General features: G+C 40.5%; 1 protein-coding gene and 1 long non-coding RNA gene across 4 annotated transcripts in view; one reads left to right on the top strand and one right to left on the bottom strand.

Annotated features, from left to right (window-relative positions):
- Positions 1-16,765, top strand: part of nhsl2 (NHS like 2) — an 81,424-nt gene that overhangs the window by 54,905 nt on the left and 9,754 nt on the right. For all 3 annotated transcript variants that reach the window (XM_011487666.3, XM_011487667.3, XM_011487668.3), the window contains exons 4-9: positions 3,108-3,342; positions 6,818-6,994; positions 12,048-13,089; positions 13,188-14,352; positions 14,887-15,178; positions 16,065-16,182. In XM_011487666.3, the coding sequence (XP_011485968.1) occupies positions 3,108-3,342; positions 6,818-6,994; positions 12,048-13,089; positions 13,188-14,352; positions 14,887-15,178; positions 16,065-16,182 (3,029 nt within the window). The remainder of the gene's footprint in view (positions 1-3,107; positions 3,343-6,817; positions 6,995-12,047; positions 13,090-13,187; positions 14,353-14,886; positions 15,179-16,064; positions 16,183-16,765) is intronic.
- LOC105356454 lies at positions 925-3,213 on the bottom strand. The gene is made up of 2 exons (XR_002875332.1): positions 3,067-3,213; positions 925-1,697 (listed from the first exon to the last, which is right to left on the bottom strand). It is a non-coding gene; the product is annotated as an uncharacterized LOC105356454 (long non-coding RNA).

The raw sequence follows: 16,765 nt of genomic DNA, 5'->3' as shown, positions 1-16,765 counted from the left end.
CAGTCACAGATTTCTGAAACAGATGTAGGATCAGCTACAGTATCACCTCATTGAAGGCAAATGAAAAGCGTTTCCTGACAGCTGTAGGTGTCACAAATATTTTACTCATGACTGAAGCAGTGTTCATGTCAGTTTTTTTCCTCCTCTTCCTCTTTAGTTTTTTGTCTGTGTTCTTCTTCTTCTAAATCAAAGCAGCAAATACTTAAATCCCATGTAAATTCAGTTAAATGTGACATATTGCACATCAGGTCTCTGCTGCTGCTGTTTTATAACCAAAAATTCTGATCTGTCTGACAGGAACTAGCTGCACCAGAAAAAATATGTTATTAATGAAACAACCCCTCCCGTTTTTTAAATCTTTAAAACTGGCGGAAAGGGGGGGTTAAAATCATTCTAATGAGTGATTTTCAATATTCATGTACATGTTAATAATGACAGCATAAATAAAGCATTTGCTTCCACTTTAGTCCTACTGTAAATGGAGTTTCTTGTTGGAGCACAGAGCTGCTTATTCACTCCAGCAAACATCTGATTCTCTTCTGGTTCATGACAAAGAAAGTGAGCAGTAGTTTGTGTTTCCTTAAAACCCCATCCTGTCTGGTCCTCTATTAAAACCTTTAAGTCCCTCTCCGATGAAAATCATATTTTTTACATTTCTGACATGTATAGGTGGCAATCTTCTTATGAAAGAGAACAAATGTAATAAGAAATCATTTCATTTTTGCATTTCTGAGTATTTCTCCTGTTAAATCACTTTAAGGATGTCCAAGGCTGGATTTTGTTGTTGATCGCTTGTATTTAAAATTAAAATTAAAGACCCAAATGTGTTTTCTGCATTTCTGTTCTCTCTCCGGCCAAGTTTGAAGGCTTGCTGTCTCGCATTAACCAGAAAGGACAATACATTAAAATAAAACAAGAATAAAGTCAGGGGAGCCTTTTTATTATTGCTTTGATGAAAATAAGAAAAACATTATAAAGTTCAGGAGGCCCGATCAGGCTGGCTCCCCATCCCGCAGCGGCTCTCTGTCTGGCCGCCAGCTCGCTTTCCGGCAGAGTGATCGGGATCGCTCCAGCTCCATGGGCCCTGCGACAGACAGTACAGGGTTTACCCGCCTTCGCCCAACAGTACCCATCCCGATTTGGGTCAGATGGGTACCAAATTGCGCAGCCCTGCTGTCAGACCTTTCTTACACGCTGGTCGCTCAAATCGCATTGCAGGACCTCAGATCGTGTCTGTACCATTGACATTACCCTTAATCCTAAACTTAACCCTTACTCTGGGTCCGTACAGCCAAGTAAAAAGTTCAGCACTGGCCACATGTATTTGTAAATTACAGGCGAATAGTCACTTTTTTTTTCTGTCATTTGTTTGTATTTGGCGTGGAAGTGAATTCAACAATCTGCATGTGCTAGCATCAAATCAGTTCTGAGCCACAACCAGTGCTGCTTGATTTTGGTTAAAAACTTCATAACCTTAACTAAAACATCACTAGGAACGTTTTTATTAAAAAAAAAAAAATCATCGGGGGACTTTAAAGAAGTTTTAAGAGCACAGAACCTGACAGGAAAACCGCAAATAATCTATCTATTTCAGAGAATACTCACAGTGAAATCAAGGAAGAAGTTGTTCAGATGCGATCTTTCCAACCCCTGCCAGTGTGATGGAGGAGAACTGCTTGACCTTTTTCCTGCACAGGCTGATGATGTTGATAATTTTACAACTCAGTAAATTATATATTTTTGCTTCTCAAGAAACTGATAAAAAACAGTAAACACTGCCTGCTAGTTTTAACTTTCATTTTATGACATCAACTCGAGAAAACTTGAGCAGTTTATAATCTGAAATTATCATGTGTTGTTTTATAGGAAAGATCTAGGAGGTGTTAGAACTTTTTAAAACCCTTAAAGACCCACTCAAATGAAAATGGTGCTTTTAACATGTTCTTGTGGAATTTTTCTGATGATGGAGGTCATTTATGAAAAAAAAAAGCTCACATTTGCATTTTTGAGTTTTTCTTTTTCCAAACTGTCGTGAATCAGGAGCAGATGACAAAAGCGCCACTTTGTAGTCATGACGTAGAAAATAAGCTGAGTGGTCAGAAGCTCCCCGCTCTGCTCCAATCTGATGCATTCACTTACAGACGACCAGATCCAAGTACGTCTGAGCTGTTATCTGGCTCCAAACGGTACGGCTGGATAGCTCTGATATTGCTCAGCCTTTTTCCTGCACTGCTAATGTTATCTTGGGGGTGTGAGGGGCTAGCAGGAGAGAGTGTAAACAGAGAATTCTCAGCAAAGGGGTGGGGGGGCTCTGCATCAACAGTCCAGCCCACAACTCAGAAACTATGTCTGCAGAAACTATGTCCCAGAAAACAACACAGGTTTTTGGATTTTGGCTAAAATTGACACAATCATAATTAAAAGACCACTGGAAATGTTTTCAAAAGAGATCGAAAGATGATCGGAGTGGGACTTTAACTGTGTCTGGTATGTCTTGCCTGCATAGCAACAGCTCTACATTTACTTTGCTAACTTGCGTGAAGCTTGCTCAGCAGAAATGCTTCAAATGGTTTTTGCTCCAGGCCAAGTCACCTTCTAGGTCGGTCTGACATCTTCATCTGGAACTGAGTTAGTGTGGATAAAGATCCCCCCGTACCACAACCTTTACATTTAGACGGGTTCTTTTAGTAAAATACTTCAGCTCCTAGGATTAATACACAAAAACTGCGTGTTATGAAGACATGAAGAAACCAGAAATGCTCTAAAGCAGAGAAATTATGATGACATCACATTAAAATGACTGAAGAATTGAGATAAAACTGTTCAAATGTTTGAACCTCAGACAAAAGCTGATTTCAGTTAGTTTTCTGATCCACACATTATTTAACTTCTTGGATGCAGAAACGTTCAGGTGTGAAATGATCCCTCGAAGCAGCACAAGTCTGAAAACTACCAGCCAAAAATAAAAATAAAAAACATCATAGGAAAAAGAAACTGCTTTCTGGAGATAAACACTGTGTGGGGAATGAGTTCAGTATTGGGGTCACATCAAATGAGCTAACTCACAGAAATATAACTCTCACTGCTGTCTTTCTTCTCTTCTCCAGCCGGCATCCAGGCAGCTCTACGAAGATGAAACCACCTCCTCTGTGTTTGGTCTCAGGTCTGTGACCCATCCGCCCTCCTCCCAGTCCCCATGCAGCTCAGATCGCCCCCTTCTGGGCTGGAGCAGCAGCAACAGTAGCAGCGGTGCAGCCGCCTCCATCACTGCCGCACCTCCGATTGCAGAGAAGCCCAGCTGGCAGCTTGGAGGACAGCCGCTGTCTCATCTCAGCATCCCAGGTACAACCAGGTGTTTGGGTTGGTGCTGCTGTGAAACATATTGTAACGATCCGGCCGGACCGTCACTTTAGTGGGGTAGCGAAAGCCAACTGCTCATGAAGAGGTTCTAATGGAGAGCTGTCCGTGCCCCATACACCGCACGACCCCGGACAGTCTCAGCTTGGAAGAAACGTAGAGAGATGCAATATTAGCTTTTAAGCAACAAGCCTGTTTATTCCAGCACACATACAGCCCAAACAGCATGGAGGGTCACTTCAGCTTCCAGCCCTCTGACTCAAGGTTTCACCCTAAGCTCCCCACTTCCCATGAGCCTTAGGAGCTGAAGGCGGGGCCAACCCCCAGGTCGCTACAATATGAAGACCAGCTAAAAAATGTTTGTTTCTTCTTAGGTAAACACAAAACCAAACCTAAACACTAAACCAAGACCCAACCAAAGTTAAACGACAAATCAAGTATTAGCTAAAAACTATACTACAACCCAAACAAAACCTAAAGACAAAAGAAAAAGCAACAACTGTTTAAGTAAACTTATACAACAAGGACGACAAAAACCAAAAGAACTAAATAAATCCAAACCAATCCCTAAACCAAACCAAAACTTAACCCTTAAGCTTTCTTTATATTCTTTTGACTTCTTTCGACTTTAAAACATTTACGTAATTCATGTATTTATTGTAATTCTGAAGCAGAGAAAAGCGGTTTAGCATCATGATGCAACACTTTGTGTCAGTGTGTTGCATAATGGTGCAAAACTGATATAAAAAGCTGCTTTTTTCTGAGTCAGAATCAGCTGATTCACGTTCAACATTCAAAGAATGCATGTCATTCAGGTGTTGCCGGCAGCATGTCCGGTGTTAAAAGGGTTAAACAAAAACAAACTGAACCAAAACCAAGCCGTAAGTTGAACCCCACCCAAACTAAACCAAAACAAAACCTAAATAACACTAGAACAAAACCAATAAAGTACCTTTTATTTCTTTAAGCCGGGTTTTGGAGCAACACAAATTTTTAGGGTAATAGTGGTTTCATTTTAACCCAACTTATGTGTGTTTTATTTTTGATTTTTAAAAATATTTTCCTGAGCCCCAAAAACCCAGAAAAAGTTAGTCCCTTTTTTAACCTCGGAGTCGGGTAAAAAAAAAAAGGTTATTTTTTCTTTGGAATTTCTTAGTGTGTAACAAATTAATACCAAACCAAAACTAGAAGAAGTAAACCAAGACCAAAGAAAAAAAAACAGTGCACATTGTTTTTTTTGGTGCAGCAGATACAGAACATGCATGCTGCTGCTGCTGTGGTGCCCCCCCCCCCCCCCTTCTCCAACTCCCTGTGAGCCAGGTAGCCAACATCCAGTCTGTTGTTACCATGGCAACCCAAGACTCTGCCTTACCCAAACCACCTAAGCATTACAGCATACCAAGGCAGAACCTGAAGTGAAAGCAGCATTGGTCAGCTCTAGTAGGATGTCATGAAAGCACGGTCCAGCTCAGATTTTTTATTTTATTTTACCACAAGGACCCAGAATCAACAAGTCAAGAGTTTGCTGATGCCTGAAGGCTGCAGCTTTGACTTGGGTTGGTGAAGCAGCCGTTCCCTGCAGGTCTGTGAATGTGTCAGCAGAACTCAGAGGAAGAATGACACCAATATACAGAGTCTGGAAGTGCTTCCAGCTGAGAGTATCTCTCTTCATCATGACAGCTACATGCTGCCCCCCCCCCCACACACACACACACAGGCGCGCATCTTGAAGGTGCTGAATCCATAAGAACACACGAAAGCTAAAATAGTTAAATAAAGATTTTACAGAGAACAACGCCCCTCCTGCAGAGACGTGTCGGTCACGTTATTACATTGTTTACATGTATGTGCACGGAAGATCTGTGGAAGTCCTGTGAAGGGGAGAAAAACTGTTCACATAAAGGTGGCCATGAGTTCATTACAGGTTGCCTGATTTAAATACAGTGACCTGATGAGTTAAATGCGTGTAAGCATGGATGTTTCCAACGCAAAGGGTGAGCAGGTGAAGCGTCAGCACCTGTAGAACGCATATAGGATGTCCACACAAACTAATTTCCTCTTTTTGTCTGGCTGCATTTAAGGAGTACGCATCTTTAATGCGAACAGCATCACTGGGCCACTTGCACAGTGTACAGGATTTGGGAGGGTTGAAAAAAGGAGAAATCCATGCAACGCGCCTTTGTCTCACCTCCTTCACCTTTACTTACTCTTACATGTTGTTTATGTGTTTGCTGCGACTTGTCATTTGCAACATTGCCATAAAAAAGTGTGCGTTAACATCTTCGGTCCACAGGTCCACAAAAAACGTTTGACATTTGGTTCTGGGAGAAAAAGTAGGCGCTGATGTATGAAAACAGAGAAAAAGTCAACGTTTAGGTCCAGACTAACTGACTTGGTAATAGCAGGAAACGAGGCTTACGAACTGCAAGGATAAGTGGAGATGGGTTGCAGGTTCTCTGCTAGTAAAAGAAGAAAAGGCTCTAGTAAAAAAAAAAAAAAACACAAAAGACTGCAGTGGCAGAAAAAAACAGAAGGGGGCGACAAATACACAGGGACCTGTCAAATCCTGATGCAGTGTGTGAGATTGAAAAAAATTATATTGGTGAGTTGCAGTTTGTGATCTATAATAACATCAAAGTATTTTTCTTTTCAGCTCCAGTTTTATCAGACCCCATCAGACCAACTCACTTGTCTCACTTGATCTTAAAGATTCTTTACAACACAAAAATATCAGAAATCAAAGCCTTCCCCCGGTTAATGTTATCTAAAGAAAACCCCTTTTTAGGTGGTCGAGTTTCTTGGGACGCAATGAGTGTCAAGCTGAGGAGTTGAACCTCTAAACAGTGGCTAAGGCGGTGGAGCAGGTCAGCTAATAATTGAATGGTTGATGGTTCAATTCCTGCTCCCCCCAGCCAACTGTTGTTGTGCCCTTGGGCAAGGCATCTCAGGGCCTCAAGCATGGCTCCACTGGTGTGTGAATGCGAGTGATGGTCAGTGGGGTCATAGGTGCGTACTGGCAGCCACGCCCTTGTCAGTCTGCCCCAGGGCAGCTGTGGCTATAGCAGTAGTTACCATCACCAAGCATGAATGAGGACTGAATGAATAATGAACATGTTGAAAGGGCTTTGAGCATCTGGAAAAGTGCAGATAAAGCTAATCCATTATTATTATTAGTAAACAGAACACTGTTGATCTATCAAAACAATGGAAAGTTTCTGTCTCTGGTGAATTTAATAAACTTCAGAAAAGGCTCATGGTTTTTTGGGGGGTAGTTATTAGAATTATAGAACGAAGCGTTTAACTAACCAGTTTGTGATGAAAAGACCACGATGAAGATTATTCATGTTCTGGGGATCCGGACGTCATTTGTTTTGCTGCTGATTTTGACCCGAATGTTATTTATCAAATTTTAAAATTCCTGCCGCAGAAACTTTAACCCTGCTCCTTCATTTTTCTTCAGGTGAAAAGGGAGGAGTCAAATTCCACGGGGTGGACCTCCTGCAGCACTCTCAGTCCCCTCCCCCTCCTCCTGTGGACCCGTTTCCTCCGCAGCCCCACTCCCTGGAGCCTGTGAGCGACACCCCACACCAAACCCTGCCTCTGAGGAAGACACGCTCCAACCTCGACACCGCCTCAGGTGTGCAGCTTTGACTGAGTTTTAAAACAAGGTTTTCAGAATCAGCGACTTCTGGAAAAATCAACCAGGTGGAGGACATTTCTCTTTTTGAGAGCATAATTAGCCGTATATCATTTTTTTAATTTTTTTATTTTATTGATTTATTTCAAGCATTGTAGTCAAAGCAATAAAGAATTTACACATATTTATCAAACTCATTACAGAAATGATGAAATGCATAGATTAAAAAGACAGAAAATAAAACAAAACAAACACGTCACTTAAATCACATTTGCTTAATTAAATACAGTGATCATTAACTAAAGTTAGGTAGAGCTTGATTTATTGCTTGAAAAGGAGTGGAAAGAAGCAAGCTTATATAATCCCACCCCTACTGAGTTCATTCATTTGATAGTTTAACAGTGTTTTTAAATCCAGTTCTGATCAGATAGATTCTCTTCAAGTAACAAAATCCAGTGCCTAGAGATGATTGATGATCTTCAGAATACATTCATTCATGATTTCAGTAAACAGTAACGATACCGATATGTAATAATAATTGATTATCATTAGAACACATGATAACATCAAACTAGTAATTATTGCTACACATTGCAGATCAAGTAAATAAAATCAAAAGCTTATTGATTGTAATTCAAACATTTCAGTAATCATTATTGCACATTACAATGTAATAATCATTAGTTGTAATTAAAAGAGCTTTGATTATTTCACCACAATCAAGTTCACACATGGATTTGGAATTATTCAAACACCGGTTGATCCTTAAATCCTCTTATTTTCATATCCTGAAATAAGAGTTTCTTTATACATTTTCTTGAATATTTGAATATTTGAAATTTTTTTTAACTCATTACTTAAACTGTTCCAAAGTTTAGTGCCACACACCGACACACAGAAACTTTTCTTTGTGGTTCTTATCAATTTGACCTTGAAGTTCCAACATCCCCTCAGTTTGAAGCCTCCTTCATTTTTTAAGAACTGTTTTTGGATATTGAATGGTAACGATTTCCCACTGGCTCTGTATAAAAGTTGCGCAGTGTAAAAATCCACAAGGTCATACAGTTTTAAAAGTCTTGATTGATAAAATAGATTGTTTGTATGATCAAGATATGCGGCTTTATGTACAATTCTGACGGCTCGTTTTTGAAGTAAAAAGAGAGGATGTAGTGAGCTCTTATAATTATTCCCCAAAATTTCTATACAGTAGGTGAAATATGGTAATATTAAAGAACAGTACAATAAATATCTACTGTTGTATCCTAATATATGTTTAGATTTATTTACGATTGAAATACTTTTTGAGACTTTAGTTTGTATGTGTCTGATGTGTGGCTTCCAACTTAGTTTGTCATCGATAAAAACCCCTAAGAATTTGATTTCTGTAACACTTTTGATTAAGACATTATTTTTTTCAATTGAGAGCTCTTTATTTGCATTGAAGTTTCCAAAAAACATCACTTTGGTTTTATCTAGGTTCAAAGATAATTTGTTGTAATCCATCCATAATTTTATTTTATTTAACTCTGTGTTCACCACCTTGATAAGTTCCCTATGATTGTCTGTAGAATAGAATATGTTTGTGTCATCAGCAAATAATATGAGTTTCATAAGCTTTGAAACATTGAATATGTCATTTATGTAAATATTGAATAGCAGCGGGCCTAGAATTGATCCTTGTGGGACACCACAACTTATCTCTTTGGTTTCTGATGTATATTCATCAATCTTGACAAATTGTTTTCTTCCCGTTAAATAGCTTTTGACCCAAGTTAACGCTAGTCCTCTTATCCCATACACTTCCAGTTTGTCAAGTAGGATGTCATGATTGAGAGTATCAAATGCTTTTTTTAAGTCAATGAAAATTCCAGCCGCATATTTCTTTTTGTCCTGAGCATTTGTGATTTCCTCCACAGCATCAATGATAGCCAATGAGGTAGATCTATTTTCTCTAAAACCATATTGGTTTTCATTTATAGTGTTATGTTTTTCAATAAATGAAGCTAATTTATCATTAAATATTTTTTCTAAAATCTTTGAGAATTGTGGAAGAAGAGAAACAGGTCTATAGTTTGTAAATTGGTGTTTGTCTCCACTCTTATAGATAGGAATCACTTTGGCTATTTTCATTTGGTTTGGGAATCTCCCAGTTCGTAATGAAAAGTTACATATGTATGTCAGAGGCTTAGATAAACTATAGATGACTTTTTTCACCACCTTCATATCTATATCCTCACAATCTTTTGAGTTTTTACTCTTGAAATTATTCACAATTGATATCAGTTCATTTTCGTTCACATCAGAGAGAAAGATTGAGTGTGGGATCCTTTCGATGGGTGGATTATTGTCTTTGCTAGTTTTGCATTTTGGAATTTCCGCTGCCAACTCTGGACCCATGTTCACAAAGTAGTTATTGAGACCGTTTGCTGCTTCATTGATGTTATAGCTTTGACCCCTCTCATCTGTAAAGTAATCTGGATAAGTTCGCATTTTTGTCCCATTTTTAATGATGTTATTTAATATTTCCCAAACTCGCTTTACGTTGTATTTATTTTCATTCAGTAGATTATTAAAGTACACTTTTTTACTGTAACGTGTTATTTCAGTTAGTTTACTTTTATATGACTTATATCTTTGTTCAGTTTCTCTTGTCCTCTGTTTTAAGAATTTTTTATAGAGGTTATTTTTCTTTTCACAAGCATTTTGTAGACCGGTGGTTAACCAAGGGCATTTGGCAAATTTGTTCTTGAATTTATAAATTGGACAGTTCTTATTGTAAAGTGAGCTAAATATTTCTAAAAAACATTTATAAGCAATATCGACATCTTTTTCTCTGTACACAGAGTTCCAGTTTTGTCTGGATAAGTCATTATTCAGAGCATTCATGGTTTTTTCATTTCTTAACCTTTTGTAGACTGGTTCTTTTATAATTTTCTTTATCATAACTCTCAAAAAAAGGAAATTACCAGCCAATTAAGTTAACGAAAAAGTAACTTGTCATTTCAACCAGAAAATTTTATGTATGTAAATCTTACGTGAATGAATCATGTCGATTGTACATAAAAATAATCCATTTAAAAGTTACTAATTTCAATCATGTTGATCCAACATGATACCATTAAATTGGATGCATTAGTAATCGCAAGGAATTGTGGGATACCATTTTCTTTGTCTATCTGGGCAGATTGGGGTCTAAGTGTGAGTTTTTGTCCATGGGTTTTATTGTCTAGCTGTTTTACTCTGTTTTAACTAGTGATTTAAACTGTTATGTTTATTTTTTTTTGCACCATGAGTTAAAGTTTGGTAGAGGATGATGATCAACCCCCTTGTGTGGCATATTGTTAATGGTCCAATACTTATGACAGAGTTCGCGGAATTTGAGCTTCTGTCTTGTGATGTGGGACTTTACTGGATAATTCATGTCTTTGATGTGAAAATTAAAAGACCCATTGGTTGTAACTTTGGAACAACATATCAATTACAGATGAATAAATAGAATTAAAGAAAAAAATAGAAATTCAAGTTAAATAAACTGAATTTACTTAGGTGTGACCAATTGAAGTGATTCAATTAAATTGGATCAATTTTTTTCTTTTTAGAGTGAGCAACAATATCAATTTAAAGTTGGGTGCAACTGCTGTATTTAAATTGAATCAACTTAAATTTATTAGTTTGAACCTAAATACATTAAGTTGACCCAACCTAAATACATTAAGCTGACCCAACTTAAATAAATTAAGTAGGACCAACATGATTCATTTTTGTTCAAGTAACGCAATCTAATCATGTGGAAATCCTTTCCATAATTTTTTTATGTTCATTCAAAGTGAACGTTTTTTGAGTGGATACATTTCTACAATTACGTCGTCCTGGTTTTCCTGAAGAAATGAACATGATCAGGATGAGTTTATTATGGAGTGGGAACATCATTCCATTACTATTCCATTTACTTTAGGTACCATAAAATGTGTGGAAAGGTAATATGTGTAGATTTGTGACGTGCCACTATCAGCTGTTGATTCCTTTATCTGACAAGAGAAAAGTTTGATAAATAAAAAATGGAAAATAAACAGATTTTAAAGTTCCAGTTTCCTGCTAAGTCCCATCCACCTACCAGTCTTTACATCTTAAATACCATCCATCCATCCATCCATCCATCCATGCATCCATCCATCCATCCATGCATCCATCCATCCATCCATCCATCCATCCATCCATCCATCCATCCATCCATCCATCTATCCATCAATCCATGCATCCATCCATCCATCCATCCATCCATGCATCCATCCATCCATCCATCCATGCATCCATGCATCCATCCATCCATCCATCCATCCATCCATCCATCCATCCTCCATGCATCCATTTTTTAAACCTTCTTAATTAATTTGGGGTCATGGGGTTGCTGGAGCCTATCCCATTATAGTCACATTGAAATGTAGCTTCTGTTCATCTTCATTAACTCCGTGGTCTCATTTTTCAATTTATGCTCCTTCAGTATTTCATATACTGCAGGCTGGACTTCTGTCGCAGACCTAAAAAACTGCAGGTCATTGAGAACCCCGCTGCCAGAGTTTGGACCAGAACCCAGATCACTGAACTCATGTTCCCAAGTCATTTCACTGGATACCAGTAATAGGGTTGTTTTATGGGTTCTTCTGGTTTTTTAAATCCTTTATAGAGGGGAACCAAACAGTTATAAGTTCTCTTGCTTGTTCTTAAACTCAGTAGGTCTGAGATCTGTAGCAAGCTGCAGGACCTCGAGTCAGAACCAATCAGGAGGAAATCTACTTTCATCTCCTCAGATAGAAGCAGATTTCTGTATATGTTCTCCAACAGTAAAATAGTTCATATAAAAAAATCCAAAATAAAAATGTCATTTTTTTCTAATGCTTTTTTAAATACTCCAGCTTCGGATTTTTGTTGTCATGATGGATGCTTGTATATTTTGTCAACATGCTTTGTGGTTGTTACACATTGACACTGGTCCTTTGTTATTTTGTTAATTCAAGTCAGAGGTTAACAAAAGAATGGACCTTCCTGTCTGCAGATAACAGTTTGGAGCATCCTCGGGAAAAGACCATGGACCACTCTGGCCTGCTGTATTCCAGCTCATCTTCCACACCCTGGAACGGACCTAAAGGCTCCACATTTTCTCCCGCTGCCTGGAAAGAGTCTTACAATCACACAATAAGCAAAGGCCCCGCAGTCCCCCCCAAGCAGCACAGCATCATCAGGAGCGCAGGAGGAACGCAGGACGGAGTAATGCTGGTGAGCTCAGGACATTCGGGGAGCTCGCACTCCAGTTCTTTCACCACTGTGACCAAAGCTTCCAGCACTACTTGGAACAACCAACAGACGGGTTCAGTGGCAGGGATGGCGATGGGGAGGAGGAGTGAAACGGAAGGGGCCGCAGCAGAGGGGGGGGAAGCTGATGGTGCCAGGGAACCGGGACGAGGGAGAGAAAGGTCAGCACGATCCATAGCAGCCCAGAATGCCTTTAAGTTCCGAGAGCGTTCCCTCTCGACTCCCACGGATTCTGGCTCCTTCTGCTTTGACTCATTTGCCGGGAATGGGAATACTTTGGCAACGGAAAGCCAACATCACAACTTCCTAGGGGAAAGTTATGCCCTCCTTTACCCTAAAGGGAGCTCTGAAGACAGCACAAGCACTGCTGACACCATATCCGTGTCTGCCTCTGAATATAGCACAGATGGCCGTCTGCGCTTTCCATCGCGTTCCATCTCACTAAAGAAGTCAAAGCGCAAGCCTCCCCCCCCTGTGAGGAGCGTCTCTCTCATGAAAAACCTGGGAGAAACTGAGGGAAGAATCCGACACGAAGGAGGGCTGTACCGAGATGGCCGGCCAAAGAGCCTTCACATACCCAGAGACCACTTCCCAGACTTCCAACCTGACTTCCTCCTTCCAGCTTCCTCTTCAAAAGCCAGTGTTGGAGAACGACAGCTGGGCAAAGGGGGACGCAATGGACCTCCAAGTCTGGAGATCCAGGCTCCAGACACTGAAGGCGAAACAGAAGAGGCCTTTGCTAATCAGTGGCAGCTAGGAGAGTGGAAGAGCAATGACCCCTACAGGTGAATGAATCAGACTGACTGATCCAATGTGTTTCATCTTATAATATCTGTTTGTCAGACAGTTTTTCAGTGCCCTTTTCTGACTTTCTCTGTCGCAGGTCATTGTCAGGCTCCAGCACAGCCACAGGGACCACAGTGATGGAATGCATGAAGGTCAGAGGCAGCTCAGAGTCCCTCCTTGACTCCCCGTCCACCTCCAGAGCGACCTCGCCCTCACAGCTCTCTGTGGAGACTGATGCCAAGCCGTCCTCCCCATTCAAGCCTCCGGGGTTTATGTCGCCATCGAGTGGCTACTCCAGTCAGTCAGAAACGCCCACCCCAACTGTTCCACTCCGTCATGTGTCGGGCCAGGGGACAGTTGGGACAATTGGGTGTAAGATGCGGCCAAAGATACCAGAAAGGAAATCATCACTGCCTTCGCCTAAGGACCCAACTGCCAGATCCAGGCTGTCCTTTGAAATGCCTGGGAATGCACACTTGGAGCTGTCATCCATCAAGCCAAAGCAAAAGGCCAGCAGACGACATTCTGACACTTCTACGACTCCAAAGCCTGGAAAAGTCAGCCCAAGTTCTTCACAGGCATTACCCATGGTCACTCAGAATGAGCTCAAGACCATTCGACTTCGTTCTATTTCCCGTGGCGACCTGGAGGACTGTCCTGATGGAGCTTCTGACACCATTGAAGAAGAGCTTCATGGAAGAGACTTTAGGGAAGACCCCAGCCCCCCACCCACTCTACCAAAACCCAAACCACCCGTTGCCGTCAAGCCTCCACTGCCGAAACGGCCCATAAACCTTCCCCTCAAATCCCCATCTCCCTCGTCCACCTCCCCCCATGCCATTGACTCCCCTCCAGCCTCCCCTGTGGAGCGGCCCGTGCCCTTAGGCAACATTTACAAAGTCATGAAAAAGCCAAAACCTAAAAAACTCCCCCCCCACTCTCCAACTGGTCCAACAGTTCTTCCTGATGTAAATTCAACCAACGTGCCGCAGACTGGGTATCATCACCCATTCCTCCCTCAATCTGACACTCTCCTCGACCTCCCTCCTCTCCCAGACCCCCAACCTCTTTTAGAAGATCCACTGCTGGAGCCTGAACTTGACACAGAATCAGAATTACTGTTTGGTCCTGTAGATGGAGGCTCGCTACCATCTCCCTGTAGTAACCAGGAGGTACCAGAGCTTCCCGACAAGAGCAAAACGCTTCCCTCCAGAATGACTATCTCCTGCCTTGCAGAATTGTCTGACAAAAAGAAACCCAAGGTAAAAGGAACTCAGGAAATGTTTTATTAGATTAGAAAAGTTTCAATGGTTCATTGGATTCAAAGGGGATTTATTTTTTAAGTTTAGAAGTGGTTCAAATTGTTTTTTTATTTTAACTTGAGGAGAATTTTTAAAAGATTTTAATGTTTACCTCTGTTTAAAATTGTTTACTCAAGTTAAAGATGGTTAAATAGTTTTGAACAGGACTTTATTATAGTTTTCCAGTTTGACAATAATTTATTTTGTTTGAAAATGGTTTAAAATAAATGTTCTGTTGTTGGAAGACCTGAATTAGAGGAAAATTGGGTTCTTGGTGTTTTCAACATGTTCTTGTGACATTTTTCTCATGAAGGTAGACATATGTAAAGAAAGTTAATTTATCAATAGATGATCAGAGTCTGAGTTCAAAATGATACATTTTAAGGACAGATGCCAGATACAAAGCAACGTAGAAAGCAACTCTGATCCTTCTAACTTCATGGCTTTTCTACGCAGGTGTCTTATAGTTTATGAAACTTGATCATCTTTTGCCAGGTACCTCCTCCAGTCCCCAAGAAGCCGAATGTCTTGCTTCTTCCCACATCGCTTCACTCATCTACTAATGGGAGCACAGACCGTCAGATACATCAGACTAGCACCTCTACCGACCTGCGATCTCCAACTGCAGCATTCCCCCCAGATGAAGTTTCTACTCAGGCTTCAGAGACATCTTACCAAGACAAGAACTATGTGGAAACCGACGAGGACAGCTCCAAAGAGTCATCGCTGCAGGATTCCTCTCTTTCAGAGCGGGGAGAGAAGATGTCAAGTAGTGGGATTGGATCAGGTTTGTCTAAACTCTTGGATTTTGTGGTTCAGATAGTTTGTTAGCAGCAGGTCTCAATGGTAAACAGATGATTTGGCTTGTTTCTAACTCTGACGGGGGGAATCTTACAGTTTTCTGGTAAATGAACTGAAAAGTATGTCCAAACCTTTACTGCTAGTTTATCTAAATGCACAAACTGTATAGACAATATATTACATCCATTTGCAGAAGACCACACTGAAGCCCTTTTGGGGTCACGGGGTTGCTGGAGCCAACCCAGCTACTGTTGGGCAAAGGCGGGGTGCATCCTGACCAGGTTTCTAGTCTGTGTTTGGGCAGCAATTTTATTATCTGATTAATTTACTTACTTAAGGGATGAAATGGTGCACAAAAACCCCGTGTTCTGCATTATTCTCAATTAGGCTCACTGTGTGTGTTGGTCAATGTTAGCAAGAAAAAAAAAACATTTTGAGTTGAATTATTATGGATTTCATGTGTAACACAGCAATCACTTATACTAGGTCTTCTGAGGCTGGAGTGCATGGATCAGATGTTTACTTAGGCGCATTCAATAAGAGAACACTGGATGTACTGACTTTGGTAAAACTTTTAAAGGACTAACTTCTTATAGACTTGATCAGTACATTTTTATTTACTCTTGGTAGTTTGGGGTCCATTCAAAACCTTTGGTGGGGAGTTGTGAATTACAATCAATGTGGAAAGAAATTTTCACAAAAAAAAGGATTTAAATTCATACTAGCTGATATCTGACTGAGAATGCTGCTTAAGATTTTTTTAGTGTTTATAAAATAGGGCTGAATCCCAAATGGGTTTTTCCATCTCCTGATATTACAGCTGACTTGAATTATTCTTGTCACTTTGCTATCAAATGCTCCTTCTTCTTCAGGGGAATCAGCTGTCAGCGAGAAGACCTCTTTCCACGTTGCAGAAGAAACAGACGATGACATGATGATGAGAACACCTCCATCACACACCACTGAGGACCTGTTCACCATCATACACAGGTTCCACCACACATCTGCAGCACCACACACTGGACTAAAAATAGCTTTGTGTTCATAGGTTTAGTCATGTGACGTTTAAACAGACCTCAAGGGTCAAACAGGGTCCAATTAGATGGCTTACAATGGTCAGGTTTGGGGAGTCGTTTGGGGAGTTTTTTTTAAAAAGCTGAACCTTAATTGATTTTTACATGTTAATGGTGGAGAATTCCTTGTACCTTCGTGCTACTGCCTAACTATGTAGCCACAAGGGGGCCTAAGTCAGCGCTGGTCCCCATCCCGCTTAAAATACAGGGTTTTGTTAAGAAGGGCATCCGGCGTAAAAATCTCTCCCAAACCACTTGTGCAAATCAATGAATGAGACTGTGGCGACCCCTGAAGGGATATGCTGAAAAGTGAACAATAGCCACACTGCCCAGAACATTGAAGTACAAAGGGACAGAGAGTTATTTTTTGTTTTTGATCAGAATGTTGTAACCTGGGGGGTAAACAGGAAGAAGTACCTCACTGTAAATAACAACCAGAGCTAACTGCTGATGCTAATTTTGGAACATGATAGATACTTTCACGAATGTTGTAGTCAGGC

The sequence above is a fragment of the Oryzias latipes genome, chromosome 18 (genome assembly GCF_002234675.1).
Source record: "Oryzias latipes chromosome 18, ASM223467v1".
Classification (NCBI taxonomy): Eukaryota; Metazoa; Chordata; class Actinopteri; order Beloniformes; family Adrianichthyidae; genus Oryzias; species Oryzias latipes.
Note: the sequence above shows the minus strand (reverse complement) of the source record. Positions and strands in the feature narration are given on the sequence as shown.